At 51.0% G+C, this 23,639-nt stretch overlaps 2 protein-coding genes across 3 annotated transcripts in view; one reads left to right on the top strand and one right to left on the bottom strand.

Moving 5' to 3' along the window:
• Positions 1 to 12,801, top strand: part of IGSF3 (immunoglobulin superfamily member 3) — a 102,056-nt gene extending 89,255 nt beyond the window's left edge. For both annotated transcript variants that reach the window (XM_075516129.1, XM_075516120.1), the window contains 4 exons: positions 338 to 748; positions 2,508 to 2,915; positions 8,700 to 9,131; positions 9,940 to 12,801. In XM_075516129.1, the coding sequence (XP_075372244.1) occupies positions 338 to 748; positions 2,508 to 2,915; positions 8,700 to 9,131; positions 9,940 to 10,190 (1,502 nt within the window). In that variant the 3' untranslated portion in view covers positions 10,191 to 12,801. The remainder of the gene's footprint in view (positions 1 to 337; positions 749 to 2,507; positions 2,916 to 8,699; positions 9,132 to 9,939) is intronic.
• Positions 12,802 to 13,886: 1,085 nt separating this feature from the next.
• Positions 13,887 to 23,323, bottom strand: ADPRH (ADP-ribosylarginine hydrolase). The gene is made up of 4 exons (XM_075516142.1): positions 23,166 to 23,323; positions 22,134 to 22,480; positions 15,342 to 15,702; positions 13,887 to 14,699 (listed from the first exon to the last, which is right to left on the bottom strand). The coding sequence occupies exons 1-4, from the start codon at positions 23,237 to 23,239 to the stop codon at positions 14,312 to 14,314; spliced, it is 1,170 nt and encodes a 389-aa protein (XP_075372257.1). The 5' UTR covers positions 23,240 to 23,323; the 3' UTR covers positions 13,887 to 14,311.
• Positions 23,324 to 23,639: the final 316 nt, after the last annotated feature.

The following is a 23,639-nucleotide window of genomic DNA, read 5'->3' on the forward strand; positions in this document are numbered from 1 at the left end:
AACTCACTGAGTTTGGATGTAGTCTTCTTTCCAGGTTTGGTGCCTTACACCATGGTGAATTAAGAAAGAGAAAGGACAAACTGTGAAAAAGCAGCCTCTTGCTGAGGGACATGGTGGGAGGATCCAGGAGTAGAGCAGGGGGTGAAAGAAGAGAGAAGATTTGGTAGGAGAACATCTCAACACCTTTGTCTTAAAGGTCCAGTGCAAGTGGGACCCAGGCAAGAGCAGCCATGCCTGCAGTTGGGGGAGGACTCTCTGGTCCTCCCCAAACCAGGTGAGTTTCTTTTCTATGTTAATGACCCACCTCTCCTCATCGTTCTCTGTTCCTCCCTCGCAGTGACCAAGCTGCAGGTGAGCAAGTCGAAGCGGAGCATCACTCTGGTGGAGAACCGGCCCATCCCCCTCAACTGCTCGGTGAAATCCCAGACCAGCCCCGACTCGCACTTCGCCGTGCTGTGGTATGTCCACAAGCCCTCTGACGCCGACGGCAAGCTCATCCTGAAGACCACCCACAGCTCGGCCTTTGAGTACGGCACCTACGCAGAGGAGGAGGGACTGCGGGGCCGGCTGCAGTTCGAGCGCTCGGCGTCAGGGGGGCTCTTCAGCCTGACGGTGCAGCGGGCGGAGGTCCGAGACAGCGGCAGCTACTACTGCCACGTGGAGGAGTGGCTGCTCAGCCCCAACCACGCCTGGTACAAGCTGGCGGAGGAGGTGTCGGGGCGGACGGAGGTCACCGTCAAGCAGCCAGGTACCACATGCCACACCGGTGGGGTCCTCTTGGCATTGGCTCTTGCGCACGGCTCGTGAGCTTGCCGAGCTTTTCTGGGGCAACAGGGATCCTCTGCTCTTCTTTCCGCTCCAGCCTTGTCACCCCCTCCTTGCATCCTTATGCCGGCACGTCCCTGCACGAAGAGGGACGTTTTCCCCCTTTGATGTGACCCTCGTCCATTTAGGCTGGGTTGGCTTGCATTTCAGTGTCCCCACGTGAAGGTTGTCCGTCCCCCACAATCTAGAGGGCCTCTGTATCCAGCTAGGTTTCTTTATCCTCAAGAGCATCACGTAGCAAGAGTGTCGACTAGCGACCTACTGAGAGAACTGATGTGTGCCTGCCTGGGAAAGCATTTTTATGTTTTGCACACGGTTTAATTTTACTCCGTGCCTGTATCCTGGCAGGCGCGGGGAGCCTTGTCTCTTTTCTCTCTGCGCTGTGCACATGAGATGCAAGTGACGAGTTTAATGAGGTGGGGAGCTGGCTGCCAGGAAAGGAGAAGTCTGCTCTGCTGGTTGTTTCCGTGGCAGCGGACATCACTGGTAAGGGTGGGCTGATGGGGGAGCTAAAGATGGCCCCCACAAGCTGGGGACAGAGCCCTCATTTTGTGCAAAGGGGGGAGGTAGGGAGGCAAGCACCATCTCTGAGAGCAGCCTGCACCCCATGTGTGCTGCTGAGGCAGAGCATCGGTACTTCACAAGGAAGCCTGCCTTGTCCCCGCTTGCTCTGGGTGCCTGTTTCTGGAGGATAAAATCCCTCAGGTGGGAGGGACACACCTGGACAGCAGGGCTGGATTAGGATGCTTAATGCATTTTCTCTGTCTAGATTTGGCTGGCTAGACACAAGCTCTGTGGATGGGGGTGCGACAGGGATATTGAGTATGGTCCGCAGCGCAGCTTTGCCTAGTTGCGCAGGGAGCACAGCAGGCCAGAGTGTGCCACTCGCTGCCGGTCCCAGCTCCTTGTTTCTGTCTGCAAAGTCCTGAGATGGCTGTGGGGCGGTCAGGGAGCGGGGAGCTGTGATCTGTCCCCTCCTTTGCATTGCCCACCTTTCTCTGGGAAGTTCGGTGCCCGTCGCTTGCTGCAGCAGCCATACCAGGGAAGTCCAGACTGTGCCCCTGGAAGGAAGTCATGAAGGAGTTAGGAGAGTACGACACGTCATTTCAGATAAAAGAGCTGATTGCAGCCACCCCCCCATGTATCAATGAAATTGTGGAGCAAAACCCAGGGACATTCCCAAGGCAGCAAAACACCGTGTGTGACTGCCCTCATGCCTCTTCTTGTTTTGCAGTGGTGGTTCCCTATAATCAGCTGTCCATTCTGCTTCTTGCTTTTTTCCCTTTTCCCACAACAGGAGGGCTTACTGGTCACTGTGTGACTGGGCTACTGCCCTGCCCCAGGAGGAAGATGGGAAAAGATTGAGGTGTGACCTCCCTTCACAAGGTGTCTGTGCACTTAGGACCCCGCAGGTCCTACTAGGAGATTGTGGGTTTCCAGTTCCCTGTGCTGAATGGGGCATTGTTGGTGGCTAGCCTGAGATTTTCAGAAGATCCTAAAAAACACAAGTCCTCTTTTCTTTTGCTCCTCTTTTTTTTTCTTCCCCATCTTTTTTTTTCCTCCCCTTCCTCATTTCTTTCATCACACCCCAGGATCGTGGCCATGTGGGAAGGGCTTGTGGGTGGACAAAGGACCCTTGCAGCCCTTGGTCACCTTGTATTTCTAATGGCCTTTTCCCGTAGATAACCGCCTGCAGGTGAACCAGACCCACAAGAACATCACAGTGCTGGAGAACCAGTGGGTGACCCTGGAGTGCCTTGTCAGCAGCCGCACCAGCCCCTCGTCCCAGCTCTCAGTGGAGTGGTACGTCTGGCGGCCGGGCCACCCAGAGAAGGAGGTGGTGGCCCGGCTGAGCCGGCAGAGCACCCTGCGCTACGGGGACGTGGCGGCGCTGGGTGACCTGCGGAACCGGCTGCACCTGGAGAGCCCATCCCCGGGTCTCTACCTCCTCTCCATCCAAAATGCCACTGTGCGGGACAGCGGGGCCTATGACTGCCGCGTGGAGGAGTGGCTTCTCGACCCCAGCGACCGCTGGTACAAGCGGGCAGAGGACCTCTCCGGACTCATCACCCTCACCGTCAAGCAGCCAGGTGAGGAGGATCTCGTGCCAACAGCTTTGAGCAGCGCTCTGCCCTCTTGGACTGAACACATGAGTCAGCATCTGTCTGTCCTCAACAGTGGGTCTGGGCAGAGGGCAGGACTGCTGTGCTACAGACTGTGCTGATGCTTTCTTGCACGTCTTCTTGGGTCCACCCTTGCTTTTCTGGGAGGAGCATAGAGCAAGTCCTGCAAACACAGCTGGATGGGCTTGGGATTTTGTCACCACTGCATCTGCAAATCTATGGTTTTTACAGCACTCTTGGCAGATTCAATAGGATAGGCTTCCGATTTTATTCACATTTTGATTGAGAATCACAGAATCACAGAATTGTACAGGTTGGAAAAGACCTTTAAGATCATCGAGTCCAACTGTAAACCTAACACTGCCAAGACCGCCACTACACCATGTCCCTAAGCACCTTTTAAATACCTCCAGGGATGGTGACTCAACCACTGCCCTGGGCAGCCTGTTCCAATGCTGGACAACCCTTTCAGTGAAGTAAAATTTCCTAATACCCAGTCTAAGCCTCCCCTGGCGCAACTTGAGGCCATTTCCTCTTGTCCTGAATGAGATGGGAGAAGCTATCTGTGCTTCCCAGGTGTGCACCCCAGGGGCAAGGTCCTTGCATGAAAAGAGGGAAGCAGAGGTCAAGACCCTTGCTGGTGTCCAGGCAGTTTCTCATGCTGCTGTTTCCCATTCTGCAGGTGAAGAAGCAGGTGCGGGGTGTGCAGCTCCAAGAGTTCGTCTGTCAGTTGGGACAAGGGCTCAGGCTTCTTGGTGGGCAGGAGCTGACTATGAGGAGCCTGCCTCTGTATGGACAAGGGGGTACTTATGGGCTTCCTGGCCACCCTCTTGCCGGTGATAGTGGTTCAGGCTGATCCTGCTGCCTAACACCACCGTTTTGGCTGTGCCCAGACACAGGGAGGCAGGTATCAGGGATTGCCGCAGGTGCTTCTTGTTCTTTTCAGCATCTAGTGGGGAAACAAGTGCTACAGAAGTTCAAACCAGGGAGGAAACTCCAGTTTCAAAGGGCTGTGAATAGAATAGAATAGAATAGAATAGAATAGAATAGAATAGAATAGAATAGAATAATTTCAATTGGAAGGGACCTACAATGATCATCTAGTCCAACTGCCTGACCACTTCGGGGCTGACCAACAGCTGAAGCATGTTATTAAGGGCATTGTCCAAATGCCTCTTAAACACTGAAAGGCTTGGGGCATCAACCACCTCTCTAGGAAGCCTGTTCCAGTGTTTGACCACCCTCTCGGTAAAGAGATGCTTCCTAATGTCCAGTCTAAACCTCCCCTGGTGCAGCTTTGAACCGTTCCCATGCATTCTATCACTGGCTACCAGGGAGAAGAGATCAGCACCTCCCTCTCCACTTCCCCTCCTCAGGAAGCTGTGGAGAGCAATGAGGTCGCCCCTCAGCCTCCTTTCCTCCAAACTAGACAAACTCCAAGTCCTTAGCCGCTCCTCATAGGACATTCCTTCCAGCCCCTTCACCAGCTTTGTTGCCCTCCCCTGGACACATTCAAGGACCTGAACATGCTTCTTACGTTGTGGGGCCCAGAACTGCACACAGTACTCAAAGTGAGGCCACACCAACGCTGCATACAGCGGGATAAGCACCTCTTTTGACCGGCTGGCTATGCTGTGTTTGATGCACCCCAGGATGTGGTTTGCCCTCTTGGCTGCCAGGGCACACTGCTGACTCACATTGAGCCTGCTGCCGACCAGCACCCCCAGATCTCTTTCTGCAAGACTGATCTCCCGCCACTCCTCTCCCAATTTATACTTGTGCCCAGCGTTACTCCATCCTAGGTGCAGAATCTGGCAATTTGGAGTTGTTAAATTTCGTCCCATTATTCAAAGCCCAATGCTCCAATCTGTCTAGATCCCTCTGCAAGGCCTCTTGTCCCTCAAGAGAGTCAACAGCACCTCCCAGTTTGGTATCATCAGCAAACTTGCTAATGGTGTATTCAACTCCTGCATCCAGATCTTTGATAAATATATTGAACAGAACTGGCTCTAGAATTGAACCCTGAGAAACACTGCTGGTGACTGGTCACCAGCCAGATGCAGCCTTTGAGCTCTGCCCTTCAGCCAGATCTTCACTCAGCGCACCATGAACCCGCTCATCCCACAGTTGGACAGTTGGAAGGGTGCTGTGAGGGACAGTGTCAAAAGTCTCACTAAAATCCAGAAAAACTACATCCACCGCCTTCCCTTCATCCACTGGGCGGGTGGCATTATTGTAGAAGGATATTAAATAAGTTGAACAGGACTTTCCCTTTGTGAATGCATGTTGACTGTGCCCGATGATTGCATTATTCTTTAAAAGCCTTTCAGTAGTACCCAGTATAATCTTGTCCATAATTTTTCCAGGAACTGAGGTTAGACTAACAGGTCTGTAGTTTCTTGGGTCTTCCCTCATGCCCTTCGTGTAAATTGTAATAACATTGGCTAGCTCCCAGTCAGCAGAGACCTCCCCTGAGTCCCAAGGCCTTTGGATGATGATCAAGAGGGATCCTGCCATAACATCCGCTAGCTCCTTCAGTACTCTGGGCTGAATCCCATCAGGCCCCATGGACTTGTGAACATTCAGCTGATACAGCTGGTCCATTACAATTTCAGTGTCCACAAATGGAAAGTCACTGTTTCCACACTTGTGGTCCTCCGATTCAGGGGACAGGGCAGCCCAAGGTCTATCAGTATTATTAAAGACTGAGGCAAAAAAAGCATTGAATGCCTCCGCTTTTTCTTCATCCCTATTAGTCAGGTGACCATCTTCAACAAGTATGGGTCCAGTGTTTTCTTTAGACCTCCTCTTGCTATTAACGTACTTAAAAAAGCCCTTCTTGTTAGCTGACACAACACTGGCCAGTTTCAGCTCTCACTGAGCTTTGGCCTTTCATGTCTTCTCCCTCCATATATGAACCACAGCTCTGTAATCTTCCTGCAAAGCCTGACCTTGCTTCCAGAGATCATACAATTTCTTTTTCCTCTTGAGCTCCACGAGGATTTCCCTGTTCAGCCAAGCTGCTCTTCTGCCCCGCTTACTTGACGTATGACACGGTGGAATTGCCTGAGCTTCTAAAAGGTGGTTCTTAAAGACTGACCAGCACTCGTGGACCCATAAGCCCTCAAAAGCAGATTCCCAGGGTACTCTGCTAAGTTTCATCTGTTTTAACAACAGATAAGCTGCAAAGACAATTTACCTTGGAAAATACAGATCCCCTAGTTTTTGAGGCATATCACTCAAGATTAAATGTCTGTCTTAAAGGCTGTAGGTCAAATAACAGTTACGGTCTTCATTTGCTGGCTACTTTCCAGCGTGTAAAGCAACCACTGTGCAAGTGCTGCTGTAGTGCTTTATGCCTGCCCGTTCCAGCGAGGTGTCAGCCTCGTAACTCTGCAACGGAGCTGGCAAAAGGGTAAGATTCTGGGAAGGTTTTAGTGGTCATTCCCGGCAGAGAAGATTTGTACTGTGAAGGAGGAGCTCTCTCAGGGGACAGCATAGCCCTTATCCACCAGGTCCTTGCTTGGGAAATCTTGCTGGCCAAGATGGCTTGAGCAGAGACCCCTCCCCAGGCAATCCCTGTACCCTGCATGCCCACACGGTTGTAAGGGCAGCTCTTCATCCAGGCTGAGAATTGCCAGCCCTGATGGAGGGGGGAATGAACAGCAGGGGAAATCCTTGAGGCTCATTTTGAATTGCAGAAGGATGTGGAGTGGGAAGGAGAGAGGGAGTTGGGGGGTGCAGTAATTCAAGATATTTTTTTTTCTAAAAGTGCTTTGTTGTTGTTTGTTTTTCTTTCATAGCAGCCAGCACTTAACAAAATGACTAAACTTGCTTGTGACTCATGTCTCATTAGTGAGGATCTCCGTGCTCATCTTTCAGGACTATAATCATGAGCAAAGGGGGAAAAAAACCCTCTCAGCACCTTCAGACAGCAGTTCTCCTCTTTCTGCTTAACCTGCTGAGGTGGGGGAGTGTTGTGGGTTAACCCGGCAGGCAGCTAAGCACCACACAGCCGTTCACTCACTCCCCCGCAGTGGGATGGGGGAGAGAATCGGAAAAAAAGGTAAAACTCACGGGCTGAGATAAAGACAATTGAATAGGACAGAAAAGGAAGGGAAAATAATAATAATGATAAAAGAATATCCAAAACAAGTGATGCACAATGCAGTTGCTCACCACCTGCTGACCGATGCCCAGCCAGCTCCCGAGCAGCGGCCACACCCCCCTGGCCAACTGCCCCCAGTTTCTTTGTTCAGCACGATGTCGTATGGTATGGCCCTTTGGCCAGTTGGGGTCAGCTGTCCTGTTTGTGTCCTCTCCCAGCTTCTTGTGCACCTCCAGCCTCCTCGCTGGCAGGGCAGTATGAGAAGCTGAAAAGTCCTTGACTTAGTGTAAGCACTGCTCAGCAACAACTAAACCGTCAGTGTGTTATCATTATTCTCATTCTAAGTCCAAAACACAGCACTGTACCAGTTACTAGGAAGAAAATCAACTCTATCCCAGCCAAAACCAGGACAGGGAGGCTTTGTGTTGGTTTTGACAAGCCATTTCTTTCCCTTCCTCCTTTTTACCTCAGTAGTCCCCAAAATCTCAGGACTTACCTCATTCCTGTGTCTGCTGAGGGGTCTTCCTGGGAAAGACGTGAACTGAAAACACTCGTGTTGCCTACAGCCTGAAGAGCTCTGGCCTTAATGAAGATTTTCCTTATGGGACCATTTAAAAAGTGTCAGTCAGGTGCTATAATGGGAAGCCCCACTGGGCACAGCAGCCCCGCAGCTGATAAGAGCTGGGGGACAGCAGCCCCCTCCTGCAGGGACACCCGGGGTCTGTGCAAGGGAGGGCTTGCCCAGCTGTCTTCGCTGGAGGAGAAAGCGGCTCTCTCTTCAGTGAGCTATCGGCTTGCCCTTCCTGCTCAGCTCCCGCATTGGAAAGGGCTTTTTAATCTTTAACTGAAAGCTTAGATCTGGACTGATTGCAGTCCCGGGAGAATGTGTTCCCTGGCAAAATGACTAAACCAAATGTTAATTGCTCTTGAAGTCAGGCTTTAATCAACTCATCTGGGGTTCTGGCCACTGTGTCTCGGGTAAAAACATCTCTTTAGCCTTGCAGCAAGCACTAGAGAAAAAAAAAAAAAAAAAGGCAAGAGAGGGAGACTTTTGGAAGCGTCCTTGCTGTGTCTGTGCCGAGGACATCTCCATGGAGGAACCTCTTACCTAAATAACTTCCCAAATTGCTGGAAAACATCTTCTCCTCTTCTGTCATACTGATTTTCAAGTCCTTTGAGCGCTCTCAAATAAATAAAAAATAAGCATGGAGTGCAATGCTCTTTGCACTGGTAGCTGGGGAGTAGTAGTACATGCTCCTCAGCGCATGCACCAAACCTCAGTATTTCCTGACATGTTCTTGTAGCACGTCTGGATGAGCTGCAGCAGCTTTCTCCGCTCACACACGTGCCCGTTAGTTGGTGCAAGGGTCTGCATGGGCAGGGGGGTCGCACGGCGCTCGCAGCCAGCTCTTGTTTGACCGTGCGGCAGGTGGTGTGCCGCCAGGTGAGGTGAGGTGAGGATGCTGCGCCTGCAGGGTTGACCACAGAGGTACTGGTGGGACTTGGCAGGCTGCATCAAGCCTTTGGGTTTTGTTTGGATCGCGGCCAGCACTGGCGTCGTGACGGTCAGTTTGCACTGGGGCAGGGTGGCTTTGACAATAGCATTTTGCTCAGCGCTCACCTCTCCCCTTTTGTCATCTCAGATCCCACCTTGCAGGTGGACACGGCCACCGCCAACCTCACAGTGCAGGAGAAGGAGTCCTTTCCGCTGGACTGCAGCATCCTGTCCCGCTCCAGCCCGGAGTCCCACTTTGCGGTGACGTGGTACAACCTGCGGGCCAAAGAGCCAGGCGGCCGTGTGGAGGAGGACGAGGAGGAGGAGGAGGAGAGGGAGGCGGTGCTGAGCGTGGGCCCCGACGCCGTCTTCAGCCCCGAGGCCGGTCGCTGGGAGGGCCGCCTGCGCTTCCAGAGGCTCTCGGCGGTGCTCTTCCGGCTGACGGTGCTGCAGGCCGGCGGTGCCGACACGGGCAACTACTCGTGCCGCGTGGAGGAGTGGCTGGCGGACCCCAACGGCGTGTGGTACCGGCTGGCGGAGGAGGAGTCGGGGACGGTCGCTGTTCACGTGCAGGATGCAGGTGAGAAGAGGCGATGAGCCATGGCCGTGGCCCTGGCATCCCCTGCGTCTTTGGTTCAACCAGAATAAAAAGGCCAAGGAGTGAGTGGGACTGGGTCTTGTCTGCACCAGGGCAAATCTGTGGTGCTGGTGGTTTTCCAGTCAGCTCAGTGGCTTGTAGCCCAGCTCTTGGCTGGGCTTGCACGTCTACGCTGCGCTTAGCTCCGTGCTGGGGCTGCCCATCCCACATCACTTACTGCCTGGTGTGTCCCCGGTCAGCGGGGGGCAGACATTGACCCCCACTGCGGTTTAGCCTTTCCCTTTGGGAAGCACCCTGGAAGTTGGCTTAGCTCTGCACAAGGGCACAGGCTGTGGCCCAAGGGTCTTCTCCCAGTAATTGTTGAAGCCATCTGATGGTCTAGGGGCCCCAGAGATAGCTGAGGTCATGACAGCTTTGTGGGCTCTTAAGGGAGATACCCTCGGATGCTGCCCCTCTGTACCACCGCTGAGGGAAACGATGCTTTGCAAGGCTCCCTGCTTTATAAGATATCAGAAAATCCACACCAGGGAGGACTCTCTCTAGCACTCATGAAACTCTTGGTGGGGAATAAAGCCAAAACATGCCCTGCAATAGCTTTTTTCTGCTGCTCTGTTTACCAATATTGGTATTTTGGATTTTTGGTATTTTGGTATATTGGATTTTTCTCAGAGCCTCATTTCTTGCATTGACACAGATTAATGAGCATCTGTTTTTTATCTTTTTGAAGAAGTTTGTAGGCCATGCGTTGCAGAGAAGCTGTGAAATGTGACTGTCCTGTGTCTCTTTCCAGGCTCCACCCTGCAGTCTGTCATCTGCTCCAACGACGCCCTCTTCTACTTTGTGTTCTTCTACCCCTTCCCCATCTTCGGCATCTTGATCATCACCATCCTCCTGGTGCGGTTCAAGAGCCGAAACTCCAGCAAGAACTCGGAGGGCAAGAACGGGGTCCCCTTGCTGTGGATCAAAGAGCCTCACCTCAACTACTCTCCCACTTGCCTAGAGCCGCCGGTCCTCAGCATCCACCCAGGAACCATAGACTAAAGAGGCAGAGGCGCCTGGGGGGACGCGCGGAGAGAGAAAGCAGACACACCAGGAACGCTAAGGAACAGAGTGGTTTTTGTTGTTCTTGTTGCATTTGTTTCAGTGTCTGTGCTCCGGCGCGACGGCTGAGCTCTGCGGAGCGCCCAGCCAGCGGGGACAGGAAGGTCCGAGGCTTTCTCCAGCGCCTGTGGGAACGCACCCCATCACCCCGATGGACGGAGGGTCCCTGTGCTTGCTGTACATAGCGGATGTTCCTCTTGGATTAATTTTGCTCCTGTCAGTTGCTGTCCTTTGGGCTGTTACTTTTTTGTTGTAATTTCTTTTTCGGTCACTCCAAGAACTGTAGGCTTCCCCCACCCTCCACACAGCAAGGAGTTCTGAGGGGGCTTTTGGTCCTGGGACAATCTCTTTGGAAGTAAATGTATATGCTTTCCAAAACAGACCGTGGTTTTGCTCCTCAGACTTGGTGCCATGGTGAAGAAGGTCTTTTCCCAAGGTGCGCCGAGCTAGCTCCTCCCTCTTCCAAAGCCAGGTCCACCTCTGGAGTGGGTTAGCTGGGCTGTCGGGAGGTTCATCTCAAAGACTGGCTGTAGCCTCAGCATCTTCTTGCCTCCATCTTATTGTTCTCTCAGGAGGGGGCAATTCACCTTTTGGGAGCATTCCCCGTCTTGGAGAGACTGAATATTCAGTGCGCTTGCAGTCAGGACAAAAGCAATTTAGTTTGTCTCCAGGAACTGAAGGGGGGGATGGAAGGAAGACACCTGAAAGCCCTGACTTTGTTGGTAGCCCGGGGTCCTCTTGTGGTCCAGCTGACCGGAGTCATGCTCCTCCCTGGTGTCCATGCTGCCACCTCTGACAAGGCGGGTCCCCTCTGTGCCTCAGTCGCCTGGGGACCGGTGGCTGGATCCAGTCTCTGAAGACTTCAACGTGACCAAAGTAATGACTCTAGAAAGGGGGAAAGGGGAAGCTCCACGAGTTGGGTTCACGGCCCCTGGATGGTTCAGCCAAGGAGCCCAGTTGCAGCCACGCCAAGCAGCGGGGACATGCAATTAACCACCACGTGTCACGAGTTTCCCCACAGCTTGCACTACTTCCTGGCGTGAGCTTGGACAAGGCAAGGAGCCTGCACCGCATCGGCGCCCTGGGGGCTTCCCTGTCCCCTTGGGCCAAGAGAAATCTTCCCCTGCATGTGTGTGTGCATCTGCCATTTTTTGTTCCTGGGGCTTTAGGAGGAGAAACCATTCCTCCGTAAGCTCCCCCTCCTGGCAAAGTCACCTGCTCTTGTCATAGGCAGTCACTGTGGCAGGAAATGCTGTTCTTTCTGTGAAAGATATGGCTCTCGCGAACCAAACCAGGGCTGTCTCCATGTGGGACACCTGAGCTCCCGTACCCCGTAATGCCAAGTACCCCTGTCCTGTCCTGTGGAGGAAACCGCCTCCTCCCCCATACGCCCAAAGCGTTATGTCTGGCGGAAGAAAATGTTTGCCAAAAATGGCCTTTTGTTGTCTTCCTTGATGTCTTCCTGGCAAATCCGGCCATTTATTTTTTGCAGCGTGGCTGAAGCCCCGCCTCGTGTGAGAGGTGCCGTACCCACAGCCGCCGTCCTCTTCAAGGAGGGCTGGACTGCCCTTTGTGAAGAGAAGGGGACCTCAGCAGATGCTCTGTAGCACTCGTCGGTTAGACCTTGATGCCTTGATGTTTCAGAGTTGGCGAAGCCTCGGGTGGGAGATCTGCACTGCAAATCCTCTCTCCCAGCTGGGAGAGGACCCATGTGGCCGCAGACCACCCTGTGCCAGGGCATTCAAAGTCAGCCACCTCTGCTCATCCACCAGAACGGCATTGGTTTCTTCTTCCGCTGGGAAACCCAAATTTCACTCATCCCTCCGCGAAGTCTGCCTCCTCAAGACATAACTGCTTACTGGCTCCAGCATATGCATAATATCACACTCCTATATATATATATATATATGTACGTATCACACACCCACACACTTGTCTTCCCTTTCTGGATAAGGCGTCTGTAAAGAGAGGAGTGGGATGAGAAGTGAATGGAAATGAAGAACCGAGGCACAAACAGCAGCAGCTGCAGCCAGTGGATATTGTTTTGTAAATGTAGTATCTCCTGTACATACTGCTCCCGGGCAGGAACTGCAACTCATTTCAGCTTTAAAGGAAAAAAGAGAAAATTAAGTCAGCAGGAGCCGTTCTTTCCTGGGAGAGCAGTGTGCTGTGTCCGAGCCACGCTCCTCCTCTCCAGCCTGTCTGTCCTGGAGCAAGGCTCTCCTGGAGGGCTGTCCCGTGGCCCTGTCCCTCTGGCCAAAATGGGTCCCTTCCCAGCCCAGCGGTTCCTGCAGCAAGCCCAGGCTTTTCCTGGGGAGCGGCTCCCACGGTGGTCCCTGAATGTACCTTGCCGGTGACATTTCTCCGTTGCTCTGGCAGTGTGTTGCCCAGTCTCAAACTTCTGTTTTTATAAGGCAGACTCTTCCTGTAACAAGTTTTAACACAAAGCTTTTCAAACCACTCTCTCTGCTGTAACTTTCTGTAACAAAGCTGAGAAGAAAGAGAGATACCCTATCCATGCATGATGTGGAAAAATGTTTGGGTTTTTTTTTTTTTTTTTAAAAAAACAACAAAAACTTTGTACTATGTTGCACTAAAACATGTTTTATACAACACACCTGAGAGCTGTAGTAAACTGTGTTGAAATTGTGATTCCTGTTGCTGCTGGTTTTTGTCAGTTTTGGGCTTTCATTATGCCTTTATGTGCACTCCCTGCATAAAGGTGTGCTGAACTCCTAAGCCCGCTCCCCCTTTTAGGCAGCCTCTCCCTCCCCCACCACCCCTATTCCCTGATGCATCAATTCTCCTCCCGCCCCAGTTGTGCATCTCCTGTCTCTTGCAGGCTGGAGCTTGCAGACACCTTGCACCCGCTGGCTCTTCATACCCTCCCATCCCTTAATTCATCCCATAACAGACTATAACATTTAACAGAGGCATGTCAGGTCTATTTATTGAATGGGATACACCATTTTTGAAATTGCTCTGAAAATAGTAAGTACTTTGCTGTGTCATAGTACGGATTTGAAGAAAAAAACCATATTTTTAATAGAATTATCCATAGCAAATGTTAAGCGAATACTCTTTAGTAACCTCGATGTAAACAGAAGAACAAAGATCACTACAGAAGTTGCTTAAGTTGATGTAAAATGCAACCTTTTAATTCTCATCACCCACTTGTCGGTCAGTAGTCTTGAACTCCCCCATTAACTGAATTAGGGAAGTAGCGTGATACATTCTTACCTGTATAGAAGAAGTGCTGTGAAATGGTGCAAAAAGCACTGCTGACGCAGCTGTCAGGTTGGGTTTGGGTTTTTTCCACATTCATTTAAAACAACAAAATACCCTCTGCTAAAATAATTGTATGAGAAAACTGTTGTCCCCGAACACAACTGGCTGTTCCCCCCATCCCCAGTAGGTTGTCTTGGGCTGTACCTGCTATAATCTCTGTGCTAAGGAGCAGAGGTTTTAGCTTTACACATGTTCAGTGCTAGCTGGCAAGTGGTGTCCCCAGCACTCCCCATCAGCAGTACAGAGTGGCGAGTGTGGGCTAGCCATCATGGGTTTGCCAGGAGGCATCTCTGCCAGCCCACGTATGCTCCCTACAGTCAGGCGTGCATCCCTGACCCCCTCTGGCATGCTCCCACGTTTGTGTGGTTTTTGCTGTGTGGGTTTTGCTGCCTGTCCTACTGCTGGAGCATTGCTAGCAATGCTGCAGTGCTCCCGCTCCCCTTGAGGACCAGACTATGTGCAGCCACCGTGCTGACAAGTAGGGATGTGCCAGGGCTCGGCTGCTCGAGGGACAGACACACCGTTGCATGCTCCCATCAAACCCCCTTGTAACTGCTTTCCCCCACCCACTGCCCGCAAGCCCCAAGCTGCTAGCTCCAGAATGGCCTCCCCGCTGAAGCTAACACACACAAACAGAAAAAACAGGCCTGGCTCTGGCTTACACGCGCGTGCTGTAATCCCGTGGGTTTGCAAACCGACTTTGCAAAACGTTGAGTGAGCGAGGGGCGGCAGGTGGGGTAAGCGCGCCCCTGGGGGGTCCTGCTGCCCCCCGCCTAGGCAATGCGGTACAAGTCCTTGGCCACCTGCTCCAGGCGGTCCCTGTACTCCAGGTGGGCGTAGAGGGAGGCACTGACCCCCCGGAAGCCGTACATGGCCCCCCACCAGCAGGCCGCAATGGCAGCGGTGGAGTCGCTGTCGCCCCCGTGGAAGAAAGCCCGGTGAGCCAGCTCTGCCCAGGAGTCCCCTGCGCCCAGCAACGCGTCGTAAGCGATCATGGGGGCGTCGTGCCCGCTGCTGCCCCCCCAGCCATCGTAGCTGAGGGAGGTGTAAAACGAGTCCCTCTCTTCCACGCCGTACTTGGGGGGGAAGGTGGGTGCCGAGACCCTGTTTGATATGCCTCTCTTCGCCAGGTATTTTTCCCATTGCTCTTCAAAGTAATGCCTGCAAAACAGGAGACCAGATGGAGGGGCTGTAAGAGACGTCCCATGGCAGAAGGATATACCCGAGCTCGCCGCAGGCGCTCCGGGTGCCAGCTGAAAACATGCCACGTCAAGAGCCCAGAGCGATGGCTCGGCAAAATGGTAGGCGTCCCCCGTTTGTCAAACGAGGGTCATGATTTACAGTAAGAGGCACAAGGACATGTTTCAGTGAGTTAGATTTCCCCTCCCTCCAGCCACATGGGAGAAGGCAGCCCAGCACCTGCTGCTGTCGTGCTGCACAGGATTCAAAGGCTCAGAGCGAGAACTGAGTCATCCTCCCAAATTCAGAGTACCTCTACCCCTGTCTGTGTGTGCCCCTGCGCACGGAGCCACACTGAATCTGCAGCCAGATTTGGTTATAACTTTCAAACTGAGCTCAGCCCTAAGCCTGGTGCTGTTCCCCAGCCTTGCTTCCCATCTTTCATTATCACGGTTGCTTGAGATGACAAGTCTAGCTACCTCATAGTGGATCCAAAAAATGTCACAACTACATGACCCAAACACAGTCTGACTTCTTTTTTTTTTAAAATAAGTTAGAGGTATTTTTCCCCTGGGGGACTTCATTTTAATTTTAATAAAACCCGGTGCTGGGAGTGCAGCTCACCATTGCCCCATGTTCTCCTCCACGAAAAAGCCCGTGTCCCGCACGTAAGCTTTCGCCCGTGGCAGCACCTCCAGCAGCCCCTTCCCCCAGGCCGGGGGGGGCACGCCATTCACCGCGAAAGCCGTGAAGAGGGCCGAAGCCAGGGACCCCAGGTAGCCGGTGGGATGGTGGTGGGTCATTCGGCCGCTCTCGATGCTGACTTGCACCAGGGTGTCTAGCTCAGTGGGGTGGCGGAAACGCAGCCCGATGCACATGGAGCGCATGGCGGCCCCGCAGCCTCCCGCCCGGGGGCTGAACGGGATCCTCCAGCCGTCTGGCCGCCCCGGATCCAGCTTCAGCGCACTTTCCTTACACATGGCACCTGGACAGGAGCAGCAGAGCCCGAGAGAGAAAGAGAGGAAAGAAAAGAAAGAGAAACATGCGTTGGTAGGTGACAGGGTCACATAGCTCAGGAACCAAGTGAAGAGAGGCAGCGTAGCAGGGAAGGAAACATTACTCTCTGGAAGGGATGCGGGCTTCCCTGTAAAAACATCGGTTGTCTGCTCACACATGTTTCTTGCCTTAAATTGCTGCCGCATCCTGCGTATTCCCAAGCAGACCTGATAGTGCCTGTTTGTGAAAATAATTTAAAAATATAGGGGAGTAAAAAACATTCCACTGCTGATTTATGTAATTTACATTGTTTATATTTACATTTCATGTTATTTCTTTAATAACTTGTCTATAAAACATATATGCTAAATGTATTAGGTATATTATGTACACATATATCTAGATATCTAGATAGACCTATATAAATACAAAGGAGGTTTGGAGAGCCATCAGATCACATCGATCTCTGATCCAAGGCATGCCTAAGTACCTCTGTGATTTTTCCTGACATCTGTTTAGCCGCTTTACAGGACCCTTTAAAGACAGTGACCCCACGTGCTCCCCAGGAATCCTTCCCATTGCCTCACTGATACAAAATGTTTTCCAGATCTCCCTTGCTGCAGTTTAAGTTTGTCAGAAAGTGATGAATGTAGTATCTCCCTCACCACAACATGGGCTGTGTAAGTGGCTTTCCTGTACTCCTCTTCAATAAGTTGAAGAACAACTGTACTAGGTCAGACCAAAGGTTCGTCCAGCCCACTAGCTTGTCTCCAAACACAGCCTCTAACAGATAGCTATGGAAAGACTATAAAAAATGAGGCAAGTACAATGTTTCCCCAAGAAGACCCACCTGGCTTCCAGCAGACAGAGGAGCACAGCCTGCTTGAGTCAGAAGATGGATCCGCAATGCTGTCTTCAATAACCCCCAGTGGACCTAGCCACCATGAACTGGTCTCCTTAGCTTGAACCCATTAATGCCTTCAGACTCCTTTAACATCCCATGGTAACCAGAGCCTCGATTTTGTTATGCAGAGCATTTCCTTTTGTTTTAAACTGACATTTGACAATTTCCTTAAATTCCCCTCTAATTCTTACATCGCAAGAAATAACGACTTTTCATGCTCCATGCTATTCAAGACTGTATATACTTTGTCCCTCTTCCTCAGTTTTCTCCTGCTCCGAGCTGACACCCTAGTCCAATTTTGCCTCTCTTCTGGTGGGAAGCCACACCATAACTCCTCCTTGCCCACCACTATCTCTTTCACAGTTCTGCTATTTACTTTTTAAAGAAATGGCTCTGCTTCTTCCAGTACTGCTTCTTCAGAAACTCATCTGTTAGTCCAGCAGATTCATAGGCTAAAGCCATCTGCACAAACACATCCAAATTTCAGAGCCCAGCCAGCTTCCCCAGCCAAAACCATGACAAATTTTGACAGCCAAGCCCAAATGCTTGTGTGCAAGGAAGAGGAAACAGGTTGAAACATTAAATTGTCTTTGATTCTCTTCTACCTTGCCTTTTTCTTCTAGTCTTCTCTTCTGGCCAAATCTTAAATATTTCCTTTCCAGCAGAAAGGTAAATCAAGGGCAGGTTTTAAGCAGCTTCATTTAAGTTTTAATGTGTTGGACAACGGCAAAAGTGGACTCCAAAGACTAGTCTTCTCCTAACCACAGCATGCCTAGTCATCTCTCAGACACATAGGATAACAGCAGCAGTTGACATGCTCAGGCACCCAAATTAGACCATTGCTCCTATACTTTGCTGCCTAACCAGGACAGGTAGCTGATAAACTTGCAGGTGCTCTGTTACTTTAAAAGTCAAACTGAGTAGAACAGAGTAGCAAGGAAGAAGCCTGGTCTAGAAACTTCACATAACTCTGCAATTCAATTACCTTTGGTGCAATTCGATCACCATGATCTGGGAGCTTGCTAATCACAGCTAGGTACTGCACTAAGTACTCTGCACAGCTGTTCACTTCTGCACGTTCATGTATATGCTTGGCAGTAGGATTTGGTATATGGCACTCTGTTTTACCTGCACACTTTTTACAGCACCCTTGTAACCGAAATACCTCCACGTCCAAGTACAGCTTTAAGATTGGCTTCTGGACATGTGCTAAAAATAAATAATGGCTGGCTGCTGTCAGGAATAAGGTCACATGGATCCTTTTATAGTTCTGGTCTAAGTGTCTTTAGCGTATTTCTTTTCTGACAGTGTTGCTACATTATAGGCTTATTAGATCGGTGCAGGATACAGCCCTCTGTGCAGCATGAATGGGTGGACCAGCTCCCCGTGAACGGTTGTCTCAAACCGAAAAAGCAGCTCGGTCCTGTGGCTGTCAGGCTATTTGCCCCGCAAGCCTGTCAACTGAAATCAGCTTTGAGAATCGAAATGGCCCCCCCACAGGAAAAAACAGGTTGCCGAACAGCACAGCCCACAACATCAGGCCACTTCAGCTCTCGTGAATTCCCCACAGTGTGATGCAGGCATGAACCAGACCTGCTGTTTCCCCAGCCTCATCCATGCCTGCTGTGCCAGCACACCAGCCACCATCACACCCTTCCCAGTAGATGAGACCTCCTGGTTTTGCAGTGCCACATGGCCAGCCAACCTCTGGATCAGTCCAGATGTTCTTCACACGTCCTTCTTCCCGGTGATTTACGGAGTGAAAATTGGGGGGCCATGCTTCCCTACTGGAAGAAGCAGTAGGCAGAGCATTTGGTGTGGGTAGCACCGGGCTCTGCCAGGACTGATCACCACCAACCTCTAACTGAACTGCCTGGGAGTTTGGTTTTGTGATGTCTCAAAGCAGGAACGTGTTCAGGCCTCTAAATCTGCTTTTCATGTAGTTTATTAATTCAGTGCTGGCTGCTACGTATCAAAATCGTTAAGAGGGATATCAGTATAATTTCCAACTTCATGATGATTAACAGAAAATTGAGGCATTTTTTAAAAAATCTAACTATACTAAGCATTGCACTTATGACCTATAATAGGACATTTAAAAGAACCTGTCAAACAAAGCCACATTTTTAAAAAGCTGTGCCGACTACCCTATTCATATGTTCCTGGTAAAACAGACCTTCTGCCAGAAAGACAAGGGGAAGGGGGGAGAGCAAAGAGACTAGGGTAGCTTAAAATCAAAATCTGCATAACAAAAGGAAAACAAACTCTGTAATCTTGCTGGAACTGTGAGAAAGACAGCACGTTTGGGAAGGTGAGAGCAGGCAACTCAGTCCCTGATAGAAAGTGAGATTGTTCTTGCATTAACTTTAGTCAAAAGAAAACGAGGAAGATGACAAAGCTTAAACTATAAGGAAAGAGTGGTTATTTTGCAATAACAATTTACTTGCAGCTTTAAACCTGTGCGTATTACTTCAGGAGATGACTACTGATAACCTGCAAATGAAAAAAGAAAAGTGCAAAACAAACTAGTATGCAACAGTTAAGACTCTTGTGATTTATGAAGTATGACAAGTATTATCCTCATGCTTTTAAACAGTTAACATATTAAAACATTTGAAAGCCGATTTAGGAAGACTAAGCTGAAATCACATTGTCGGGTCTTTTTTTATAAACAGGTTTTTAAAAAAAATTGCTGTAGGAGTTTTTAAGTCGGGAAATTCTGTTTCGGAAATCCACCAAATCCTGGGGGATTCTTTGTACTAACAATAACAAACTAAAAGTAACCTGAGAAGAGTACTGGTCTAAGGAAAGAAGAAATACAAGCAAAAAGCAGTGTGTGAAGAAAGACAACCGGAAAAAGTTTCAAGTACAACTGGACGCTATTTCTAGAATAGGCTTCCATTCCATTTATTTAGACTCTTCATAAGCACAGACAATAATAGTTGTTTGGGATCAATCAATACAAATAAAAAAAGTGAGTTAAAACAACCACATAGTAGTAAATAATTCCACAGGGAGAAGACTTGGACTGAAAGACAGGGTTTTGAAGCACAAGGTTTCCTGGAGAGCTGTGGAGGCAGATGTAGTTGTACCATGAAGAAAGAAATATGGCCATGCTTATGTTGCTTAATTCATTGGCTTCGTTATCTGCGAAGAACAATGAATTTGGGGCTGTGGCACATCACAAAGAGCAATAATGGATGTAGGGATTAATCTGCCATTGAATTAAGACAGTGAGTTCTCTCCTGGGGCCGCATACTTGAGGGACCCTGCCATCACTGTCTGGTGACTCATAACGTTGTGGGAATCCCTTTGTTACTGCGGGTTTTGGTTTTCAGGTCTGGACTCTGTTGCGTGGGCGAGCAATGTGACTTTCCCCCACTGTTCTGGGGGAATCTCTTCTCTGTTGGGTGAAAGTTGCAGCAGCAACTTTCCATTCTCAGCCTTAAGAGCTGCAATTCCCTGGTGAGTACTTACTTTGGCCAGAACAGCATCACCTTGGGTTATGTTCTCAGTTAATGCCATTTTCTCTGAAGTGCCAAAAGAAGTTGCTGACATGCAACTTCTATCATTAGGATTCATCAATATGGCATGGAGACTCGAGACTGCAGACAGCTTTTCAGGATATGGATTAGGTATTCCCTTTGGTAGTACATCAGTGGCCATTACGCTGTAAAGTGTCCGGATTTAAGCTCTCAGAGCCGAGCACCCTTCCTGCAGCTGCAGCAGGAGCACTCCAGAACGCTGTTGCAAGAACATTCCCAACAGACTTCCATTTTTTCCCACATTACTTTCCCCCCTTTCCCCAAAATTTTACAAGGTTAAGTGTTCATGGACCCACTGAAGAAGTTGCATTTCTTTTTTAGCTAGATAACCTGACCTTTTCTTGTCACTCCAATTAGTGTCCATAGCAAATGTACTTTAAAATCCTTCCCTTCCAAACAGGAACTGCTTTTGGGCATATTGCAGTTCAGTTACTCACAGAAGGACTGCAGCAGGTGTGCTGCAGTTAGTTAATTACTAACATCTAAATTTTAGGTTCTTCTCCTTTTCATCTCAGGTTTTAGCCACCAAGCTTAGACAGCGGAGGCAAAAATAGCTTCCAGGTGCTGTCTCACTGCCAGCTGTGGTTAGTCCACCTTGGCAGACCCCATCAGCTGGGGGAACTACAAGATGCTCCTTTGCCAAAACAGCAGTGAGTCCCTCGAAGTTTAACCTGCCAACTTCTGCTATCCTGGCAAGCATTGTTACGCCTTCCTAAATATTTTATTAATTAGGCTACTCCAACAACTGAGACTATCTGTGTTAAAGAATACTGATAGTTTAGTTCTTTACACGAGGACAGGAGGTCACTGTGGAAAGGTCAGCAGAATAAATTCCTGCTCAAGTTTCCAGCCTGGTTTACGTTGGAAATACACAGCTCTGTCACACTATGCTTAGTGACCCTAAGAGAGCAATGCAGGATTTGGCCTTTCCCATATTTAATGTCAAGCCAGAACATTCTTGATATATTCTGGCCACTCCAAATACGCATGTCTAGGCAATTTCTTTTCAATGTATAAACTTTGCATAGGATTGCTGAATTTGAGAGTTTTCTGGATACTTCATGCTGCCTGCACTAGTCAAATTAGAGGCCCAGCCTCAGTAGCTCGAATTTCAGTTTAATTCAAGCATCCAGAAGAGGCTGGGCCATGAGCGCAGAGAGAGACAGGGTCCTCAGGGAAGAGCTGGGTCAGCAGGCCTGGGTGAACTAGGAACTACAGGAATACGTTGCATACGGTTTGGCTACTGCAGCCTGTCAAGGCGCCCTTCCTCAATGCTGCCACACACTGCCAGCCCCTGCTGCCTGTGACCCAAACTCGGCACCACTGTGTCTATGCAGAGAAAAGAGAGATGATGGAAGTACAAGGTTCAGAAAAGACGATTGTGGCCTGACTGTTCTGGCACAGAAAGTAGACATGCGGAGCTAGCCAAAAGTAGACTTTAGGTTTAATAAACTTAATTATTCCAAGCAAGGATCTTTGTGCCTTTAAATATATTTTATGTGTAATTTATTGCATTTATTATGGGAAGTTCTATATTCATTCTCTGTTTAAGTGTGTTGCTTTAACACAGAATCTCCGGGTGCGCATTATACGTGGTTGAATTTGCGGTTTTCATCCATTGAGTATATGAGAAAAGACACATCCTCGGCGCAAAAGCCAGCATCCCTCCCCTAAGTTCAAGGCCAGGCCTCAAACACGCCTGTAAGAATGTTTTGTAAACATGGGCAAAACAGTATCTTTTTCGTCTGCTTCAGAGAAGCCCAAACCACTTCAACTTGCCTTATTCTATTCTCTTTAGTTCATCCTGAAATAGGTACTGAGTGTGGAAAACTTTTGCCTTTACATGAAATACGATTAACGCTATAAACAGGCAAAAGCAGAGCCAGGGCCAGCCTCAGCTCCCAGCTGCAGCAAAGGGAGAGACATTAGCAAGAGGACAGCCCTGCCCAGACAGCATTATAGAGGGGTTACCTGGAGCTCTGCCCTTCATGTCATTCATGCACTCCTTGTAGTTCTTTGCGATCAGGGAATAGAGATGCTCTAAACTTGGGTTTTTCCCGGCAGCTACCAGGGCTTCGGCCGTGGCCAAGTGCATCACTGTATCATCGCTGACTTTCCAACCTTGGATGCTGAGGTTGCTGAGTCCCCCCATCTCTGCCAGCTCCTTGTGGATGGCTGGGCCACTCTGCAGGAACTCCCATTTCCCATTGTAATAGCCCAGCGTGTCACCAACTGCGCTCAGCACCATTGACGCCACATAGTTTTCCATCGCCTTAGGACACAATTTTTGCCCCAGGACTGCTTCAATGCAGAAAACACTACAAAAAAAACCAGAGGGAAACTGAAAATAAAATCTTTCCCAGTTCAGTACGAGCCTCTACTGCTAAGCTCCAGCAGGGTGGATACCCAGCCTAGCACCTGCGTCTCCATGCTGCCACGGAGATGGCCGCCTGCGCTAGCCCTGGGCCAGGCGCAGCCGGCCACGCCCTCCCGGGGCAGCGGCAGCAGCCCAGGACGACGCTGCATGTTGTAGCCAGGTCAAAGACCAAAAAGCAAGGGCAGGACTGCAGGAATACGTGCAGGTTATGTGACCGTACCCATGGTCACCACTTTCTTGAGTGCAGCCCACAACTCGATCAAGAAGGTCAGATCAGCTCCCAGCAGCTGTCGTACCCTGGGGATAACGAGGCAGAGCTCGTCCCTTTTAGCAGGGCCTGGCAGAGGCGGCAAGCACGGGGGCTCTGGGCAATGCTTGCCCCTGCTCCGCAGGCCGGCTACAACGGCAGGCGCTGGTACAGCAGAGCTGGCTATCCCGGCGGGTATTTTCAGGGCGGCCTCCCCCAAAACACCACGCTCCTCCTCAGGGTTTGCTGCGCCTCACGGCGGGGCTCTTTTGCTTGGGAGAGGCGGGGGCGGGGAAGGACGGCGGGGCCGGCCGAGGCCCAGCCGGGGCTCCGCGCGGCCGGGGGAGGCGGCCTCTTCCCGGCCCCGGCGGGTACTTACGCAGCCAGTCCTGCGAGCAGAGGCCGCCGGGGCCTGCCCCGCCTCGGGAGCGGCAGGCGGCTCCCCGGGGACATCCGGCGCGGCGGGACGGGACGTTCTTAGGCCTCGGCGGCCGGTGCCTGCCTGAGGCGCCTTCGCCCGGCCCTCCCGCTCCGCGGCCTCCCGGGGCGGGGCGACCGGCCCGGCCGTGGCCGAGGCACCTCCTTGCCAGCCGGCGCCGGCGGTGTCGCTCCCGGAGGAGCCGGGCGCGGCCCGCGGCCGGCCCCAGCTCTCCCCCGCGCCCCGGCCCGCTGCCGCCGTGTCGCGGCCGCGCTGTCCCCTGCGCGGGCGGAGGGTTCGGTCCCCGGCCGCAGGGCCGGGAGCTCGGGAATGAGCGCGGTGTTTTGTTTCATTTTCGGGATTGCCTCTTTTGTTGGTGCCCTCGGAGGCACAACAGTCAACTCGGAAATGAAGCTGCCACATGGAAATGAAATC

Source organism: Mycteria americana, chromosome 1, assembly GCF_035582795.1.
Source record: "Mycteria americana isolate JAX WOST 10 ecotype Jacksonville Zoo and Gardens chromosome 1, USCA_MyAme_1.0, whole genome shotgun sequence".
NCBI classification, from domain to species: domain Eukaryota; kingdom Metazoa; phylum Chordata; class Aves; order Ciconiiformes; family Ciconiidae; genus Mycteria; species Mycteria americana.